Consider the following 21,231-nt stretch of genomic DNA (forward strand, 5'->3'; position numbering starts at 1 on the left):
ACCTGGGAGGCAGAGGTTGCAGTGAGCTGAGATCGTGCTACTGCACTCTAGGCTAGGTGATAGAGTGAGACTCTGTCTCAAAAAAAAAAAAAAAAAAAAACAAAAGATTGATCTCAATAATCAGCTGGGACTGAATATCAGCTGCTTCTTCCTGGGCCAGGTGATCACCCCCAACCCCAAACGCCCACCCTTAACTCTTCTACTCCTTTGGGTGTTGTCCCTGCCTGGTTTAACCATCAACCCTCTAACTCCCAATCCTTTTAAACCTCCTGTACTCTTTTTATTCTTAGCAGTTAGAACCCACTAACGCTCTATTTAACTTACGTATTCCATTTCTTGTTTCTAGACTGTCTCCCTCCAGTAGAATGTGCGTTCTGCTATAGAGCAGCGCCGTGTGACGCAATAGCAGGTCCTTTATAAACGTCTGTCGAAGGAGAAAATGAAGGCACGTGTGGCCTGGCTGACATCTGAGTTTGCAACTTCTTTTATGCCTTCTGCTAACTGGGATCCCAGTGGGCTTCCCTGCTGTGCCCTCTGAGGTTCCCCAGACCTGCCAAGCTGTTCCATCCCCAGTTCCTTGGTGCCTAATGGTACTTCTGCCTGGAAAACCCAACCCTTCCACTTTTTCAGACCCCAGTCTCTCATCTGGGAGGGTCTACTTGAGCACTATGACCTATGTGAAGATTTTCCCAGTACCTGCAGACCGACTGGAACCTGCTCCTTCATTAAACCTGACAGGTGCGTCCACCTGGCAGTTCTACCCTAAGAACATGAACTTCTTCAGGGAGGGAGATGGGACTTTTCATCCCTGGGACCCAGCTCCTGGCTCACCTCCTACTGGTTAGTGGGTGATGATTGAATGACTTCCGGAAGAAATCACGTGTCTTAACTACTGTTGGTCCTGACACCATGGCCACCTTCCAGAAATTTCCACATGTGAAATTGCAGATTCAGGCTGGGCACATTAGTGGGTGCTAAGTGCTAAGAATAAGAAGAGTGGCTCACGCCTGTAATCTCAGCACTTTGGGAGGCTAAGGTGGGCAGATCACCCCAGGTCAGGAGTTTAAGACCAGCCTGACCAACATGATGAAACCCTGTCTCTACTAAAAATACAAAAATTAGCCGGACATGGTGGCGGGCACCTGTAATCCCAGCGACTTGGGAGGCTGAGGCAGGAGAATTGCTTGAACTCGGGAGACAGAGGTTGCAGTGAGCCGAGATCACACTACTGCACTCCGGCCTGGGCGACAGAGCAAGACTCTGTCTCAAAAAAAAAAAAAAAAAAAAAAAAAAAAGATCTAACATGTGGAACATGAGAGAAATGAAAAAGATTGAATTCCGTTCCAAATGGGGTTTTGAATTTATTTTCGCACTTCCTATTTTTTGAGCCCAAGAATGCAAGATGTAAGCTAAGAAAAGATAGATGAAAGTATTGCTGTAACATACTGGCTTCCTTCTATTAGAGAAGAATGCAAATCTTTGCCTTATCTCAGTGATGGGCCCCACTTAACCCTTTGTCTTACTGAGAGCACTTTTCTGCAGATGATCAAGTGGAATTTACTGTGATGGCGTGTCAAATCTTGAAATAATCTACCTTTCAAGAAAAAAGAGTTTAACCAGATGATTGTACCTTTTAGCCATATCTACAATTAATTTGAATGTATTGTAAGCTGTTTAAAATATTCCATTAAGGAAGAAGGTAAGCCTAGCTTATGGTAAATACACTACTAAGTGTTTATAGTACATTTCATATTTTACATGATTTCCTTTATAATTCTGCTTATCTTTTCATTCTAATTCCCTGAAGGACATATAAAAGAACCCCTAAAGAGAGTAATTACTGCTGTACTCTTTAACCAAGGCTCCTTTTGCAAAGAGAAATCTGAGCTGCTTTTTAAAGAAGGCCGTTTTTAAATAAAAATGCAAATAAGCTACTTTGTAACCACATTAATTACCCACCTAGCCTCTTATTACCATGTTTGTATTGTTTGCAAATACTATTTACAGTCGTGTGGAAATTAACATTACTGGTCCTGAGGAAAGATTGTGTTGGGGAGGTTGTGCTTTGGAACCAATTAGGGCGAACCTTGTCTCCACTGAGACTCTGGGGAAAAGCACAGCCTTGCAATGTCAAATAATAGCATTAGCTCTGACTGCATAGGCAGAGTGCTGTAATTATATTATTGGCCCTATTTTGCTTCTGCAATGAATTTCACTGCCTGCATTGTAAAATCAGCAGGTAGCAAAGTTTCTGCTAATGATTTAATGTACTCTCTGATCATTTTGGACAAAAGTCATGGTAAGATCCACAAGGCAATTTTATCACCCCCACTGACTACTGCCTGGTTTGAGGATTTTAAGTGAAGACAAAATGTGATTCTCATCTCCTTGTTTCCTAGTGAATTCCTTCCCGCACAGAAGAGAAAAGTACTCGTCTAATATATAATTTCAGGCATAAGGAGAAGGTGATATTGCATTGCAAATAATAGCAGTTAGTGGGAGTTGAGAGCCAACTCTGCACCAGACTCGTATCAGCCACTTGACTTTCATTATTCCTTATTCCTTGGTACGTCTGCACCACCTGTGATATCGGTCCTTTTTACTGCAAGGAAACTGAGGCTCGGCGATGCTAAGAAACTCAGCCAGGGTCAATCGGCTGTCAAGTGGCATTGCCAGGATCCAGATGGAGGACCATCTGACTCCAAAGCCACCTGACTCTTTCCCATATACCACAGTTTCTAATACGATATTACACCCAGCTTTAATAGGAGCACACCTCGTGGATGGTGCTATCTATAAATTAATTACCTCCCACCGCGCCACATCAAGTATAATGGATGTAATATGATTTTTCAGAATTCAGCTAAGTACCCACTGAGCTTTACATTTTGTAACTTTTTAGACTGTACATCAAAATGTCTTTGGGATTAAAACTTCTTTTTTCATATGTTTTGAGGTCAGTTTGAATCTGAGCTTAGTAAACGTTACCATGAAACTTTTCTCCCATCCTTTTAGGAACTACCTGTGAGTAAACTCATTTTGTGACAGAAGGCTATGTGTTTTTCCAGTGTTCATCCCAAGGAGAGAAGGAGAGAAGGGAAATAACACTTCACATCTCTATTGCATGCCAAACGTTTACAGACATTATTTGATTTAATCCTTTAATAACCCTGTGAAAAGGATGTCACTGTCTTCACTTGACAAATGAGGAAGATGGCAGTGCAATCAAGACATATTGACAAGGCGAGGAGGTGAGCGACTTGCCCGAGGCCACGCTGCTGAGTCCTTGGCAGAAGCAGAATTTGAAAACAGAGCCCCCATATGTTTTAACTGCTCATTGGAAACTGACAAGGTCACTTACTCCTCGCCCTTCCCTGTACTGGTAGTTTTTCTTTTATTTTCTTTAATTTCTTCCAGTTCCTTTCCTTTTTACAGCAAATTTGTAGTTATGGTGGAGAAAAGGGCAGTTTTCATTCCTCTTCCCTACAACTGGAGTTTAACTAAAAAGTGGCTGCTGTGTCCTGGTAGCAATGGGTAAGCCATCCAGTCCCTGCAGGCGTCTATGCTCCAGGTCTCCAATCTGAGGCTGCCTCCTCGCTCCTGGGGCAGGTGCCTCTGGGGGTCTCTGCCAGGCTTGTCTGGTCATGCAGCTACTTCCAGACTGATTCCCAGATCTTGCATTTTTATGGAGGACATCCTCAGCATTCAGAGAAGATCCTGGGAGCTGGATTCCTACCAGAGGAATTAGAATGAAACCAGCAAAAACAAAAACGACACCGTTCCCACTCCCCCGCACCCAATACACATGCAGGGTAATATATGATAGCAGTAGGGAAAAAATCCAGTGTTATAGGAGACAAACCACAGCAAGCTATGGCCTCTCACCCTTCCCTTCGCACCCTCCGCTCTGTCCACTCATTTGTTCCTTCCATAAATAATGACAGAGAATGAGCTGTATGCCAGTGTTTCTCTGGATGCTGGCTGCAGGGATGAACAAAGGCAACCTCTAGGAGAGATTTCTGTTTGTGATGCACTCGTGTCTTCTGCTTCCTATGTCTTAAGATTGTGCTTAAACTGCCACTTCTTCAGCTGTTGATTTCAGGCACTATCTAATGACTTTTGCTGTTGTGGACAGGGATTTAACTCATTTTTACCATCTTCCATAGTTGTATCTCCTTCCTCCCATTATGTTTGTAACTTCAGATTTTGTAGATTTTGTATATGTCACTATCTTCTATATATATATATATGCACGCACACACATGCATACATGTATGTAATGGTATATATACATGTTTGTTTCCAGTTTTGCTCAAACTGCTCTGGACGGTTCTTTGCTCCGGGAGTTCTTTACTCCCTCTCTTGTCAGAAGAGGTTTTTGGTGCCCTGATCAATCCCTCTACCTCTTCTTTTCTCCTTTCACCCGTGACTTCTGCTACTTATAGTTCTGCTTTATCATGGTCCGTAACATTCACCTTCCATTCTGTACTCATAATTAAATCTCCCATGCATCGCACTTTGGGAGGCCGAGGTGGGTGGATCACGAGATCAGGAGATGGAGACCATCCTGGCTAACTTGGCGAAACCCCGTTTCTACTAAAAATACAAAAAATTAGCAGGGCGTGGTGGCACATGCCTGTAATCCAAGCTACTCGGGAGGCTGAGGCAGGAGAATCACTTGAACTCAGGAGGTGGAGGTTGCAGTGGGCCGAGATTGCGCCACTACACTCCAGCCTGGGTGACAGAGCAAGATTCCATCTTAAAAAAAAAAAAAAAAATCCCATGCATTATCTATGGATTGACTGCAAAAGATGAGAAGCAATAGAGATGTCCATCACTATGGCCATCTAGAAATTTCTCACCCAAGGGCCAACTAATCTTTCCCTGTGTTGTATTTCCTGCTCTGCGGGTCCGGCATCATGACCTTTGTACTACCCAGGAAAGCCAGTGTTCTCATGTGCTCTTCTCTTTTTTATGCTCTACCAGATGCTAGCACTGTGGCATGCCATTAGCTCACTAGCAGCTTAAAGGGTACAGGTTCTGAATCTCCTTAGTGCGTCTCACCTGTTATTTCTGAGACTGAGTAGATGATCTTCTTTTATTCAGATGTCTGTGTCACGTATACCTGACATCCTACCCCTTTCCCATAAAAAAATCACGCTTGTGAATGTCTGTCTGAGGCTGAGTTCCCGACTCCAAGATCCCTCTTCTCGCTTGTCCGAATCCAGCAGCTGATGGCATTTATGTCTGTAGATTTCACTGTCAGTGAGTCATTGACAGACTAAGCAGGCTGTTGGATGGAGCGATCAATGGCATGAGGGAAAACACTAATGTATGCAAGAAGAGCCATTTCCTAGTAGGAAAAAGATTTATGTGTGGAGCTGCAAAGGTAGTGGCTTCAGTAGAAATCACCAAGGACCTGGTAGTCAATGCGCAACCTAATTTTCTTTGGAAAGCTGTGGGAATGGCAAGGGAGGAAATAAATAATGCATTTCTTTATATCTCCTCTTTTAAGTTACTGAGTGTCGCCAAGAGATTTCTAAGGCCATACATCGAATCGAGTCAGCTGTAAAACCGGAAGGAGCAATGTTTGCTGACTGTCGCCTTGGCGGCTGACCCTGATCCCCTCCACACATAGTAGGCAGCTTAAAAATTCCTCTCCAGACTTCTGATTTTCATGTGACTCGCTGCTAAGTTGTCTGGGTTTGTTTTAATTCCTCTCCCCCTGCTGACAGTTCTTTTAGCGGGTGTCTATAAAGGTTGGGGCATTTGCTCTGACAACAATAGGAAAAGAAAGGAGGAAGGAATAAAAAAGAGAGAAAAGGAATAAAAACAAAGGTTTGGTTTAGATGTCTGATTTCTCTGAGCCTCAGTTTCCCTGCATGTAAAATGTTGTGAGGGCTCACACTGGTATTGTCCTGGTGCTTAGCAGAGCATCCATTACACCAGAAAGTGTCACAAAAATTTTTAATATCATCAATAATACTGTGCTCTCCCTTGATTTTTTTTTTTTTTTTAATCAGTTAATCCGCATTCTGGGAGATCTGACTTCCTTGTTTAAGGCCCTGGGGGAAGTTTTGTTATCTGTAGAGATGGATTAATTTTAGAGTGTGGTGGCCTTTGCCCAAGGTGAACCTGTTTATAGAAAGTGTCACCAAGTTCTGTCTTGGGCCCGTCCACTCGGTTGTATGTGCTGGACCCTGGGTGTTCACGATGGGCTGTGCTGGAGGGGAAAGAGGCGTCACTCCCAAATTCCATTCTTGCAATTAACAATTCCTTTCATTTTATTTGTGAGAGGGTATGGGAGCACAGTGGACGGCAAACAGAAGAGAAGCTTTTGATCGAAAGGTAAACATTTACTTCTGCCTTTTAAATAGACACAGCTAGTCTCTTTACTCTCATGGAAGCAGTTATAAGGAACATAGACATGAAAAGAATATGAACATTTCTGGTCTTTCACTATGCCCATATTAATCCACCCTGGATAGAGGGGACTGTACTATTTGGAAACATCAAAATAAAATGTTTTTGTCATACGGTGTTAAAATGTACTCATTAACGTGGCAGCATATTCCTTTTCTTCTGTGATCATTGAAGTAGGGAAGGAATTTCAACTAAGAACCAAAATGATTGTCTGTTAAGACACTTATGTTTTGAGAAGACAAATTAATATAACATTACTATATGGGGAGTGTAGAAAGGCTAAGGTTGTAAGGAAAACTTATTAAGCTTATGCGAATATTGAAAGCATGAGAAGGCATGACCAGAACGTATTAATGATTTGGGCTTGATTATTCTGAGACTGTATTCTAAGTCTAAAATGTTGATAACTAAGACCTCAAATGATAAATGTTTGGCAAAGCCAAATAAATGAGTAGTAGGTTGAAAAAAAAGGCAAGAGAGAAGTAGGTATTAATAGTTTTCCAAAACAATGTAGTCTCTTCTAGAAGAGAGTCCTGCCCCAGCCATGCCTACCAGGTTGTGTTTGTGGGATTATTTCTAAGTCACACTTAAGCTCATCTTTACCCCTCTCCTGGACCCCCAGTTCCCTCACTGGGCGTTCCTTGGGTTATTTATTTATTTATTTAATTTTTGAGACAGTCTCACTCTGTCACCAAGGCTGGAATGCAGTGGCGTGATCTCGGTTCACTGCAACCTCTGCCTCCCAGGTTCAAGTGATTCTCTTGCCTCAGTCTCCTGAGTAGGTGGATTACAGGCACGTGCCACCATGCCTGGCTAATTTTTTTTGTATTTTTAGTAGAGACAGGAGTTTGCCATGTTGCCCAGGCTGGTCATGAACTCCTGAACTCAGGCAGTCCGCCTGCCTTGGCCTCCCAAAGTGCTAGGATTACAGATGTGAGCCACCACATCCAGCCTTCATTTTATTTTTGATTTTTCCTCTTTAAACTCTACTTGTGACCACCTCTTTCCTTTCCCAAGCTTTTACTAGCCTCTTTCATCCTGTTCTTGCAATCTGGCTGAAAACCTGCTAAATAAGGGAATAATTTTGACATGGCCTCTGGTCTCCCCACAAACCTAGGTGATTCCAGACCAGTAATGTCTTGAGGACACTGTTGTCCCATCTTCCTTTCTAGGCTGGGCTCAGATTACTGATGTGGAAGAGTTGTTGGTCCTGGTCCAACATGCCATGACCTTGAGGCCTGTGGTAGAAAGGAAGGAATGAAGGAAGGGTGGTTCTCCAAACCCTTGGCCCATGCCTCATCCTTCTATTCCCTTCCTTTTCCAGGTGTGTAGCTGGTCAGATTTTTAAATTCAGTGGATCTGGCTTTATGCATTTTAAGCCTTAGGTTGTTGGAACACAGCTAAGTTAGTCATCTTTTCAAGAACTGAATCTCAAAAAAGCCATCTAGACCTCGGTTGTAACCATCACATTCATTGACTTGATTGTTGATCTGTTTGTCAAATCAGTTTTCTGTTTGGGGAACATTTTTGTAAGTGCATGTATTTCAGCTCTTAACATTTTAAAAATAAAATTTCACTGGGAAAGAAATGTCATTTGACTGGAGTACCAGGAACTTAGAATGAATCCATTTGTCAGCAGTATTTACACACTGTCTAAAATAGGGTCCCCCCCAGTTCTCTGTCTCTGTACTGTGTCCCCACTTTAAAAAATAGCTCAACCTCTCATTATATTTGTAATTTTTTGTTTTTTTCATAGTGTGGTGGTTTTTTGTTTTTTTGTTTTTGTCTTTTTAAATGCTCCATGAAGAAAAGACATTTGTTGTGTTTACCACTTGAATTCCTGGAATAGTTCCTGGAACAGCATAGGTGAATAAATGAGCAATTATTTTGTCCTCAACACTATAACTGATGTTGAGAAGGTCAAAACAGAAAATAAAAACATATTTCAGTAGCGCCGGTTCCTGCAGAGGCTGTCTGCCAAGGACCAAGTAAAGGAAATAGAACTAGACCCTCTGGATTATGGTGGGAAAACAAAATACAGTCATATTCCTGCCTCAGCCTATCCTTGAACTGGTGTCTTTAGAAAGGGGAGGTCAAGTAAAGGCCGTAAGGCTGGATGGTGGGGAAGAAAAAGGCCTGAGGATAGGTGAGAAACTGCAGAGCCTGGCGGAGTTCATTTAACCTCGCTGTGCTTCTGTTGGACTTAGCGCAAAATCAAGACACCCACCTTTGCCTGCCCATCCTGCAATGGTTTGGGGGCCCTAAGGAGATGACTGGGGAAGTATATTTGGCAAACGGCAGCACTGGCTCATGTTCTGGGATGAATCAATATTAAGTAAGTTTAATGATGGGTAGGTTCATTCAAAAGGGAAATATGTTTCAATGGAGAAGAGAAATTTGTTAAGTTGTATAATAAATATTTTGAGTGTATTTGGATAGAAGTTTATGAAGGAAAAGGCAAAATTCTCCGTGTCTTTATGGGGAGATATTCGATATATTTCTCTTGGCAGAAATAAAACATATTCAATAATATAATTAGGCAAACTTGTCTTAGTTGACAAGAAGTCCGTGTCTCCATCTGCAAAATGAAGGCAAGATCAAGAGATGTCAGTTAACATCCTTGCGACCACAGGTTGGGAGGAGAACTGGGGAGGAACTTATGGATAGGTGAGAGCATAAAACTAGATGGAGAAGGGATGGTGGAGCAGGTAAAATAATGAGGCTCAGTGTTCAAGAAGGTCTTGGGCAAGCACATGCTAGTGATTTTCCTCACTGGTGTAGCAGTGACAGATGAATCACATTTTGCTCTCCTCCCTTTTTCATAGTGTGATTACATAAAGGAGACCTTGCCTGGAAAAAGCCCTATGCATGGCTTTTGAGAGTGGACCTGGGTCAACAGTGAGTGTGGAAGCTTGCTGCCTTGAAACCTTTGCAATTCTGGAGAGTTGTTGGGTAACAAGTGTGTCCCTATAGTCTGCTTGGACATGATGCTGTGGCCTCTGACATGTTGTCAGCCATCCCCTCAACTCCAGGGACAGGAATGATGAGAAGAGTGACGGGGCAGGTGGTGAGGGCACTGTCTGCCCAGAGGCATGACAGTTTGTACTACCTGTAGCAAGAGCAGGTCTTTGAGAGCCATAGCAGCTGGCTTCCTATTTGGAGAGAACAAGAATGTGAAAAGCTGTTTATTACCAGATGTGGGCAGAGCCTCCAGCGTGGTTTTTTTTTTTTTTTTTGTTGTTGTTGTTCTTTTGAACCCTAATCTCTTTTTAAAAATTTTTTATTTTTAATGTTAATGGGTACATAGTAGTTGTTTGTATTTGTGGGGTACATGAGATGTTTTGATACAGGCGTGCAATGTGATTTAATCACATATGAAGAATAGGGTATCCATCCCTTCAAGCATTTATCCTTTGTGTTACAGACAATCCAATTACTCTTTTAGTTATTTAAACATGTGCAATTTAAGTTACTATTGACTATAGTCACCCTGTTGTGTTGTCAAATAGTAGGTCTTAATCATTCTTTCTATTTTTTTTGGTACCCATTAACCATCCCCACCTCCCCATCAACACCCCATTACCCTTCCCAGCTTCTGGTAACCATTTTTTCTACTCTCTATTTCCGTGGGTTCAGTTGTTTTGATTTTTAGTTCCAAGAAGCACAATGTTAGACCCATAGTGGGTGCCTTCTGTTGCCATCTGAATCATGGGACTGCAGAATTGGAGAGGCAGGAAGGCCTTAAGAAATACCTGATTACACACCTGGGTACTGGGATGAGGAATATGAGGAGAGGAGAGAAAAGATGAGTCTCAGATTGCATAGCAAGTCTGTGATGGAAGCAAAGTTAGACCCTTTTGGTTTTTATGTCTTACCTCCTTGCCATTAGTTAGGTAAATTTAGACCACCATATTTTCTAAGATCAGAGAATAGAGAATTTTAAATTCTAGATTCTTGCCTTGTGGATGTTAAAAAGAAGAATTAAAAGTTATTTGGGATATCCAATCAGTTAATAAATAATTATGAATGAATAAACTGTTTTGTTGAAGATGCCGTGTTATGGCAGACATGAACATGGGGCTTAAATTAGTCCTGACTTGTAGAAGCTCAAATCCAGGAGGCAGAGGAGCTGGTTGTTAAAGAACTCTGTGGTGAGCTGGACAGGGTGACATAAAAATTATGGAAGTTCAGAGCACAGAGCAATCTTTTCCAGTGATGGGGATGGAATGTGGGGGGTCATGGAAGACTTTGTGAGAGTTGGAAGTAGAATTATTACTGTTGAAAAGAGATGGGGAGGTAGGTAGACAAACAGAAAAAATGTCATAAAACAATAAGTTAGGATAGAAAAACTCCATGTATCCATATGTCAATTGGCCCATCTGTTCATTCATGCATCCTTTCATTCTTCTATCCATCCAATCATCCATGCATCCATCTGTCCATCCACACAACCACTCATTCTTCATCCATTTGTCCATCTGCCCACCTACCCATCCACCCTTCCATACATTCATCTATTCATCCATTCACCCATCCATCCATCTATCCATCCATCTGCCAATCCACCCACCCTTCCACTCACCCACCCACCCATCTACACTTCAGTCTGCCTTTCCAATTATCCACCCTTCCATCCATCCACCTACCCACTCATCTACCCTTTCATATATCCATACATCCATCTGTTCATTCATCTATTCATCCATACGTCCTTCCTTCCTTGTTTTCTTCCTTCTATCCATCTATTCATCTACCCACCCACCCACCTATCCTTCACCCATCTGACCATCCATCCTTCCACCCACACCTATCTATCTTCCCTTCCTTCCTTCCTTCCTTCCTTCCTTCCTTCCTTCCTTCCTTCCTTCCTTCCTCCCTCCCTCCCTCCCTCCCTCCCTCCCTTCCTCCCTCCCTTCCTCCCTCCCTTCCTCCCTTCTTCCCTTCCTTCCTTCTTCCCATCCTCTCATCCTCCTTTCCTTCCCTTCCTTCTCTTTCTTTCTTTCGTTGTTTCCTTCCTTTCTTCCCTCCCTTCCTCTCTCCATTATTAACTTGCTGGTATTTTGTTTCATCATTGCATTGTGTTTATCAATAGACGATTAGTGGAAGAAGAGAAGAAATCAGGTGAAGTCTTTGTAGGATCTAGAATGTCTAGGCGAAGGAGTTTGAAATTTTTTATGCTATGTTCTACTGGGAACCATTTCAGGGTTTTGAGGTATAGTATGATATAACAACAGCTATGCTAAATTCTTTGAAGTTATTAGTAGTGGAATATCAATCCAGAATGAAAATAAATAATTTTGGAAATGAGCCTGTCATCGAAGTGTAGTTTGTTTTCTCTTTAAATTTCCCAGCAAAAGTATTTTAGTTGTTAAAATAAAGGAACAACCATTAGAAAGGAGGAGGAGAAGAATTAGAAGCAAAAAAAAAAAAGGTAAAGGTAAAGTACCTTGGTGTTTTAGGGTTTCTAAGATTAGGAACTTTAAATGTTGACCCCATTTTGGTCTTTACCTTCGAAAGATGGGAGAAAGACTGAGAGAAGTTTCTAAGCTGATGTTGCTCTACTAACTGGAGTAGGACTGAGAGACCATCTATAAATATTAACTTTGTGTTTCCATCAAACATTTAGAATTTTACCCTATTCTATTTTTAATTCTCGTTTCAGACTGAAGGGGTTCTTGGTGAATACTTTTGTAGATACAATTAATAGTTATGAAAATCATTATTGAGAACCTCCAGCGTTCAGAGTATTCAGCTGAGTGTCTTTTCTCACCTTCAGAACTACCTTTAGACTACAGTGTTAATTATTAACATATTTTAGATTATTCAGACAACTAACGTGTTTAGATTATTCAGACAACTGCAATATTTAAGGAATACGTCCAAGGTCGCACAACTAAAACGAAGTGGCGAAGTAGGGTTTCAGAACCTTTTAGTCTTTTCTGTGTTGCAAAATTAAGATAATGACAAGAGCTAATGATACCTCTCCCTTACTGAGAATTGAATGTTTTATGTGAATTAAAAAGTTTAATCTGCATAGCGTTTCATCAAGATAGATTCCTTGTTATCCTCATTCTGCAGATGAGGAGACTCAGGCATTCAAAGATGAAGTAATTTTCCCAGGGCCAGAGGACTAAGGAGAGGGAGAATTGGGATTAATTCTACATTGTCTGCTGGTAATACTTATTGCTCATTTTCACCAGTTAACACTGTTTTATGAGCATTTGCCCACTTTCTAAAAATATAATGCTCTTAATCACCCACATGGACCTACTCTATCCCAGGCAGATGCCACGAATTATTTTGTGTTTTCTTTTTGTATGTATTTATGCTGTTTCCTCAGTTTTAAATAATGGGCTTTGATGACTGTTCTTCTACATAAATTATTACATATCTGTAGCATAGAATCTTAAAAATTATTTGATTCAAATGTATACATAATTTTCATATCCCTGATAGATGTTGCCAAATATTTACCAGAAGTGAATTAAGTAGTTTTTCTACCAACATTATCTGAGAGGGCTCATCTTATTACATCTTTGTCAACACTGAGTATTATCTCTCTTATTCTTTTTTTGGTAATCTTTGTTACTTTGTTAGGATTAAAGTAGCTTCTCATTTTAATTTTCACTCCTTTAATTGAGAAGCAGAATGGATTCTTTTTTGGTGACTTGTTTCAGAGTCTCTTTAGTTTGAAGATGTAATAGATGTAGCATCTGTTATGTCCGGTAACAGGATAACAGTGCATTGCTGGGATAATGAGGCTGCCGTGATCTGTGATTGTGCCACTGCATTTTCAGCCTGGGTGACAGAGCGAGACCCTATCAAAAAAAAAAAAAAAAAAAACAAGAGGGGGGGTCTGTTTCCAACAATGCTTTTTTTTTTTCCGCCCTGTTTTTGAGATAGAATCTCGCTCTTTTGCTCAGGCTGGAAGACTGGAGTACAGTGGCGTGATCTTAGCTCACTGCAGCATCAACTTCCTGGGCTCAAGCAATCCTCCTACCTCAGCCTCCTGAGGACCTGGAATTACAGGCATTTGTCACCACTCCCAGCTGGTTTTTGTATTTTTAGTAGAGACAGGGTTTCGCCATGTTGGCCAGGCTGGTCTCGGACTCCCGACCTCAGGTGATCCGCCCGCCTTGGCCTCCCACAGTGCTGGGATTACAGGCATGAACCTCTCCATACGGCCTCACAGTGCTCTTCTGACTAGCTTGATCATATGCCAATGTTTTATTCCTTCATGGAGCTCAGAGTAAGCTTGTTTTACTGGATGTTTTCTATAATAAAGCTAGGTAATGGTGAATCACTCTAATTACCAAAAAGCTGTGTTTGATAACAATGTCGGAGATGAGGAAGATAGAAATAACATTTGAGTAATTCTTTGCCATTCTGTCTCTGAATCTTGAAATAAATACTCTTGAATTTATATATTCTTGGTCCTTTAGGAGCCATAAAAACATACCATTACATGTATATATGAAATGGTGAGACACTGCGTATTTATTAAGAGGCATGACCCTTAGGACTAGATAAGTCAAATTAAATCTCATAAAAATCTGTTACGGAAAATGAATATGTGGCATTATTTTTTCTTTTAGGGTCTCTTTATTAATTTTGTCATGTTTAATATGTTGCAGTTGCAAACAAATGCATGCGTTCATTCCTAATTAATTTATGTAATTGGGTTTTATAAATTTAGGTATTTAGGAAGCTGTGCATAACACACTCCATTTCCTGTGTGCTGTAGCCAATAAAATCATAATAGAAAGAAATATAGTTTGAAGCTCACTTCAGTGGTAAATATAGATTAGTTGTAAATGATATCTTTGTAATGTTTATTTTAAATTTTGCAATGCTGCAGATTTTCTGAACATACCAATTAATGTTCTTATTTGAAATAATGACTAGTTAATTACGATAAATTCTAAGTGCTCCATCTCTGACAATTAAAAATTGTCTTACAGCTTTTTATTTATTTATTTATTTTTTCAGTTCTTTCCAAATAATATTAAGTGCAGCATCTGGGGAAAGAAGAGTAAGAATGGAAGGAGTGTGTTTAAAATATGGGTGGTTTTGTCAATTCCTATTGGGAATGGTTGTATTTGAATGTATATACATATGCACATTTATGTGTAATGTCTATTTCATGGTAAATAGGGAGTGAACGAGTTGAAAAATATGAAATGCAGTTTGAATTTTTAAAAAACGTTATAAATTATAACATAAAATCAAATACAATGGGTTAAAACCAGTACATTTTAAATAAGTTTACATTTGTCATCGTGATGTGACTGTGATGTCACCTTAGGTCCCAACTCAGCAAGGACCTCTGCAGCCGGAAAAGACCAACTAGAATGATTTGATCAGAAAGGGAACGGGTGTTAGGCTGCTCCACTGATACTTTATGCACTTTAGGAGAGAGAGCCCTCTTCCTTCTTCATCTAGCTCAAGCCAGCTGTCACAAATGCACGTCAGTACTACACAGTTCTGTCCAAGGTGTTAACTGTTGTCAAGTCTGTTTTTTATGAATATGTTTCAATATAAGAAATTGTCTCTGGTCCAAAGTGAAACATCTTCCTCTTTGACTCATAGCAAGCTCATGGAGCTATCTGAACATTGTTCTGTATAATATGTACACCTTTGAGCAATCTCGTGATTCTCTGTATTCTTTGTAAATCTAATACCTTCCATCCAGAGAGACTATACATGTGGGGTCAATTGGGAGTACCTCTATTTTGAGCTTTACAGGTTAAAAGAGAATGTCAGATTTGCTTTTGAAAGTATGGGCTTGTGGAGATTAAAAAAAAACCAAACCTTGAATAATCATGTATAAATATAAATACTGTATGTAGAATAAGTGTAATGGATCACATTTATGATGAAATATGTATGTCTTTCCAAGGGTAAGACCTTCATAATTCATTTATAAGTTACCTGCTTTCCCTTACATGTAAGTAGCAGAATAGTAATTTTCTTCGTTCTTTCTGAAGAATTGCCACACAGGGAATGAAAAGAAAAAAGGATAAACTTTTCTCAAACAGCAGAATGTCATTCAAAGATAACTGGAAAAAAGTACGAGAAAAGCCAAAAAGAAAAAAAAAAAAAAAATTGTAGGTCCTGGTGATGCTGGAAAAATGACGTGTGAGCTGAGGTTCCAGATGCTGAGCTTCATCTATTTTGTCATGTTATGACAGAAATCATTACAAGGGTGATAGGTTTATTTATAAAGACTTGCTTCAATATTCAAAGTACATCTATTCTAACATTCCTCATTTTGAGCCAGGCTGTGGATCAAGATGAAAGAAAAATTAAATTGTATATTGAAGAGCTCTTAATTGAGCCGCGCTGTATTTAACGGGGAAGCATTGGCTTCAGGCAGTCGATACCGCTGAGGATTTTTAATGTCCTGCATCATGAGACTGTCAGTTTGTTTTGGAGAATGCAAACAGGCTAATGACAAAGCCCTGCAAACTTTTGTAGTTGCTGCTGGTCTTTTTGGAAGGCAAGTGCTAATTTACCCACCATTGAAACCCGGCACACACATGCATGTGCACACACACACACACACACTCTCTCTCTCTCTTTCTCTGTCTCTCATGTGGAACTAAATCCTGCATTTTCTCACCAGAGGGCTAATGACACACTGCTTAGTCACCCAAAACCTGTTTCCTAAGGAGTCATTTTGGGGCTTGTTTAAAGTTTTTAATGAAAGGCTTTATATAATATTAGATTTCCCCTCTTTCTCCTTAATCAATGTAAATTCAATTGCATTTCAGAGGGTGGCTGAGTGGCATTTCATCATCTCTAATATCCATTTAAAAATGTTAGGTCTACCCAGTTATAATTCTTAAAAGTAGCCTATCAGTGGTTTAATATGTTATCTCCATTCTCTAAGGCAGTGTTAATTTCCTTTTGTAGTTAATCTATCCTACTACCAAATTTAGTATATTTATAGTTAAAGATTCCGTTAAGAGCTAAGTGATTTAAGTACATCTGGGATAAAGTGGCCTTGGCTTTAACTATGAAACAAATTTTCTTTATTTCATTCTCTTCACTGATAAATCCATAGTAACTGGAGGCATTTCTAGAATTGTGGGCAATTTCAGCCTCTAAAGTTTGATTAAAGATACTTCAGATATTCCTACTGAAAGGCTAGAGGGCTGAAAGGAATTTATTTTGGGTTCTGGCCCTGGCGCCGCTCCGTGGAAGAGAACAGACACTGAGTTTAATTCCCACGCTGCCAGTTTCCCATGAGTCTAGGGTGGGTGTTACTTCTCAAAAAGGTGATGGTAGAACCGCTTGAGACTTCTTATGGCTGTGGCAGGGGACTCACACATCACAAGGAGTCCAGAGGCATGACTTTGAAGAGCTTTTTTCATTCATTCTTCCTTTTGTTCACTTATTCATCAAATACATGCTGTGGGCCTACTGTGTGCTGGGCACTGGTCTTGTCAGGTTCTTGGGGAAGACTTCACTGGTGAGGTGACATCTGAGCTGAGTGTATGAGTGCAAGAGATAGCGATCACACCTGGGAACTGCTTAATAAAGTCCCCAGCGTCTTGGAGCCACTTGCAGACCTTGGCAGTTGCTGTTGCTCCTGCTGCTGCTGCTGCATTGTCAAGATAACATTGACGTCTTGGAAACATAGAAAAATTAGGCTGCTGGACTGTGTGCTTAGAATCAGTGTGCTAACTCTGTTTCCAACACTATAGAAAAGTGGTTCCAGAAGGAAGAGTTCAGGGTGAGAATGAATAACAGGGAGTGACTTTGCAGTGGGAACCAGGCTTTGCAGCAGAGCTAGGATTGGAGAAGATCTTCCTAGCAGGGAGAAGAGCTCAAAGAAAATGCATGAAGGGAGGAAGGTTGCAGGAGTGGGAAGGACCAGAATATGGTGTGGAAAGAATGTGGTTCAAATCCAGGCTCTGTCATTAACTGCACCTACCCTTTCTGAGCTGAATGTGTTTTGGACACTGGAGATAATGCATGTTAAGATCCTGGTAGCTTTAATTATTTGCTACCATGGTACATAATCATGGGAGCTCTATTTATTTGATCGTATTCTTTTGTTATTATTATGTGGTGTACTTGGGAAAGGTATGTGGGAGCAGCAAGCAGGTGAGCATCCTGTTTGGAATGCAGGGCGGGGAACTGCCCTGCCTAGTCCAGCCTCATTCCAGAGGCTAGCACCTGGCCTCAGCTGTAGAGCTGCTGGGAACATTTCAGCTCTCTGCTTCTTTGGCAGTCTAGCGCTGTCACAGAAGGAAGGCTCACTCCATGGAGAAGGGTAGATTGATTTCTTCTCTGAGGGCAGAGGCTGATCAGTCTAGGCTGGCAGAAATAGATGTAACCTCAGAGGAAACAATTTGCATTGGCCAAAGCAAGTCAATGGCCATGCGAAAATTCAAAAGGACAGGGAAGTGTAATTTTACTGTGTGCCGTATAGGATCCAGGCCCCAGGAATGGTGGTGATTTGCCAGGGTGAAATGGAGGAGTAACCCCTTCCTTGACTACCTCTCTAGTTTGTGTTGGATTCTGCAAAGTCCCATGAAGCCTGATAGATGGGCCGTGTCAGCATTTGAGTTTTGTAGCTGAAATGTGGGTGCGTTCACCTACGTCCCCTTCAAGACAAGGCAGTGAGAAACACTTTCTTGTTCTATAAATCTGAATTAGGTCCAAGGAAGGGGGTATGCAGCATAGAGAGGAACCAAAAAGGATGCAAAATTTAGGATAAATATTGCACCTTGGGAGGCCTGCCTGGTCTACCCTTGATAACTCATGAACAGTCTGGTAATGCTGGAAGGCAAAGTAAAAGCCAACCTCATGAGAAAGAGATGGAACACAGGATGGAACTTGAGCTGCTTAAAAAGGCTTCTCAGGCAGGCTGCACTGGAGTGTGCTGCTGTAACAGACATGCCCGGATCTTGGTGGCTTAGCACAGTGAATTCATTTCCCATTCATGATATCTGACCACACATGGGGGTAAGGGGCTGTGCTTTAAAGTCATTCAGGGATCTGTCTGGGCCCAATGCCTCACACCTGTAATCCCAGCACTTTGGGAGGTGGGTGGATCACTGGAGGCCAGAAGTTTGAGACCAGCCAGGCCGACATGGTGAAACTCCATCTCTACTAAAAATACAAAGGTTAGTCAGGTATGGTGGCGTGCACCTGCCATCCCAGCTACTTGGGAGACTGAGGCACAAGAATTGCTTGAACCCTGGAGGCAGAGGATGCAGAGAGCTGAGATCATGCCACTGTCCTCCAGCCTGGGTGACAGAGTGAGACTCTGTCTCAAACAAACAAACAAACAAACAAAAAAGTCCTTCAGGGATCCAGGCTGACCTCAACACCATCTCTTACGTGTGCCTCTGTTCTTTCCCTAATACAAGGGAGCATGGGAGATTAGTGTCTGGCTTGAATGCTTCCACCGGAAATCTTGCTTCTTCCCACAATCCATTGGTGAAAGCAAGTCAATGGTCATGCCTCAATTCACAAGATAAGCACTATCCTACTGTGTGCCCTAAAGAATTGAAGATCAAGATACTTGTGAGCAGCTCTCACAACTGCCATAGTGGCAATGCGAATGGCATCTATTTTTCATGTGACTGAGAAAATAATTGGTCAAATATTGCAGGATTTTTGGGGGAGAGAGGGTGGAAAAGAGCTTACAGATTAAAAAAGAACTGGCATAGCACCTAGATTTTAAACAGAAGGAAAAGATGACATTGGGGACCAGAGACACAGAAATTTCACTTCTGTGCCGTGACAAATACCAGGGAGATGTAATTGCAAAATGAAGCTGCAAATGTCTTACCCAGGGAACTAGGTAACAACCTGCTTGGCTTCATAAAGAAGGAATAATATCCAATTAGACTAAGTGTATTCGGTGCCTGAGTGACAAGCCCTGGAGACCTCAGGGCCTCTGGGGCCCCCAGGGCAGTTTCAGGAGGCTGTCTCCAGACCTGTCCGGGGTGTGAGCATGTCACGCCTGGCCCCGCGCCTCCCCCATACAGCTGTCTCTGCTCTTCTAAGCACTGAAATGAGAGGTGTAACCTGTGTTCCAGAGTCTGCCCTTCTCAGCCATGGGGGCAGGGGCACCTGGCCTGTCAGACTCACCTTGCCTCCCTGCTGCCCGTGCCCTACTGCCTAGGGCTGGGCTCATGACTGGGTCTACATCAGCTCCACATTGCAGACTGACCCCCTGGACCCTCAAGTCTCAGGATCCCTATTTCCCTGTCGGTGCTTCGTCACCCAAAGTCACTGCAGCTCCTCCTTCAGGAGTATCTGAGCGCGTTCAGGGTCGGGCTGAGGGGTCCCAGTTCAAGCTAATTCCTACCTGTGCGACCACTAGCCAAGTACTGAACCCCTCTGAACTTCAATTTCCTCATCTGTAAAAGGTGGTTGGTTTGTAATTGTTCCTACCTCTTAGGGCTTTTGGGAGAGTTTAGATGATAAACCACCAAGCAACAGTGCCTGGAATTCTGTGCGCAATCGATGTCTGCTGCTGTCAGCCCTGTGGTCGCTGTCTGCACTCCCATCTCCTGTCATCCCCCAAGTCTGGTCTCCTCCTGAAGCCTCTTCCCGGGCCTCAGCACTCAGGGATTGCACCTCCCTCTGAATATGCTGTCCCTTCTAATCATGCCATTTAGCCACACTGCCTAGCACTTTCTTTGTTGAATATTCGTGTCGCAGGTCCCTGAAAAAGTTGCTAAGCCTGCTAAAAGCAAGGCCAGGCTTTTCTTTCTTTGTAACCTTAATGCCCAGTGATGCTCCGTTCAGTTTCACACTCAGTTGGTTTCATAGTTTGATTTTATGTCGTTATTTGTTTGTTAATGAGCTACTTTATCATTGTGAAAATAGTTAAATATCAATAGCAATGAATAAATATTACCAATAAAAAGGTTCGTCATTTAAAAATTTGGAGCTGGACTGGAAACTAGGGATACTGCGTGGTATATTTTAGTTCTACTGATATGACAGTATGTGATACTTAATCTTTGTCAAGCAGCTTTACAGAGATTACCATGAGAATGGGTTAAATTAAGAGGATTGTCTTTGCTGTTTAGCCAATATGGGCCAAAATCCAGTGGTTTGAGACATGGCGGGGTTTGGTAGTCGATGCAGGATATTACTGGAGAAAGAGTGTTAGAGGATGGAAGATTGCTTGATATTTCTGGCTTTCTTTTTTAACTGTGTACTCTTTGTAAAATCACTGAAGTCCCATAGGTCATTTTCTTCCCCGTATCAAGCCCCTGCTATGTATCAGGTGTTGTGCTTACGTGATGTTTTATGCACAGTGTTTCATCTTCGTTAATCCTCATAAAGATTGATATGGTTTGGTTGTGTCCCCACCCAAATCTCATCTTGAACTGTCATCTCCATAATCCCTATGTGCCCAGATAGGGACCTGGTAGGAGGTGATTGGCCGATGGTGGCAGTATCCCCCATGCTGTTCTCACGATTGTGTGTGAGTTCTCACGAGATCTGAGAGTTGTATAAATGGCAGTTTCCCCTGGGCTTCATTCTCTTTCCTGCTGCTTTGTGAAGAAGGTACTTGCTTCTTCTTTGCCTTCTGCCATGATTGTAAGTTTCCTGAGACCTCACCAGCCATGCGGAACTGTGAGTCAATAAACCTCTTCCCTGTATAAATTACCCAGTCTCAGGTAGTGTCTTCATAGTAGTGCAAAAACGGACCTGTATTAGGTCTGGCACAGTGGCTCATGCCTGTAATCCCAGCACTTTGGGAGGCTGAGGCGGGTGGATCACTTGAGGTCAGGATTTCCAAGACCAGCCTGGCCAACATGGTGAAGCCCT

General features: G+C 41.8%; 1 protein-coding gene across 8 annotated transcripts in view; it reads left to right on the forward strand.

The window, feature by feature from the left end:
- The window catches only part of WWOX (WW domain containing oxidoreductase), a 1,132,972-nt gene that overhangs the window by 92,963 nt on the left and 1,018,778 nt on the right, over window positions 1–21,231 (forward strand). Inside the window, exons 6-8 of one of the 8 annotated variants that reach the window (XR_007721914.1) lie at window positions 631–738; window positions 1,543–1,699; window positions 2,400–11,221. The exons of 4 other annotated variants lie outside the window; for them this stretch is intronic. Coding sequence is in view for 1 of the 4 variants with exons in the window: in XM_050773213.1 (XP_050629170.1) it covers window positions 631–663 (33 nt within the window). In the remaining 3 variants the exon portion in view is untranslated. Of the gene's footprint in view, window positions 1–630; window positions 11,224–21,231 lie in introns of those variants that run through there. 3 more of the 8 variants (XR_007721915.1, XR_007721913.1, XM_050773213.1) reach the window with 3 other exon arrangements.

Source organism: Macaca thibetana, chromosome 20, assembly GCF_024542745.1.
Source record: "Macaca thibetana thibetana isolate TM-01 chromosome 20, ASM2454274v1, whole genome shotgun sequence".
NCBI lineage: Eukaryota > Metazoa > Chordata > Mammalia > Primates > Cercopithecidae > Macaca > Macaca thibetana.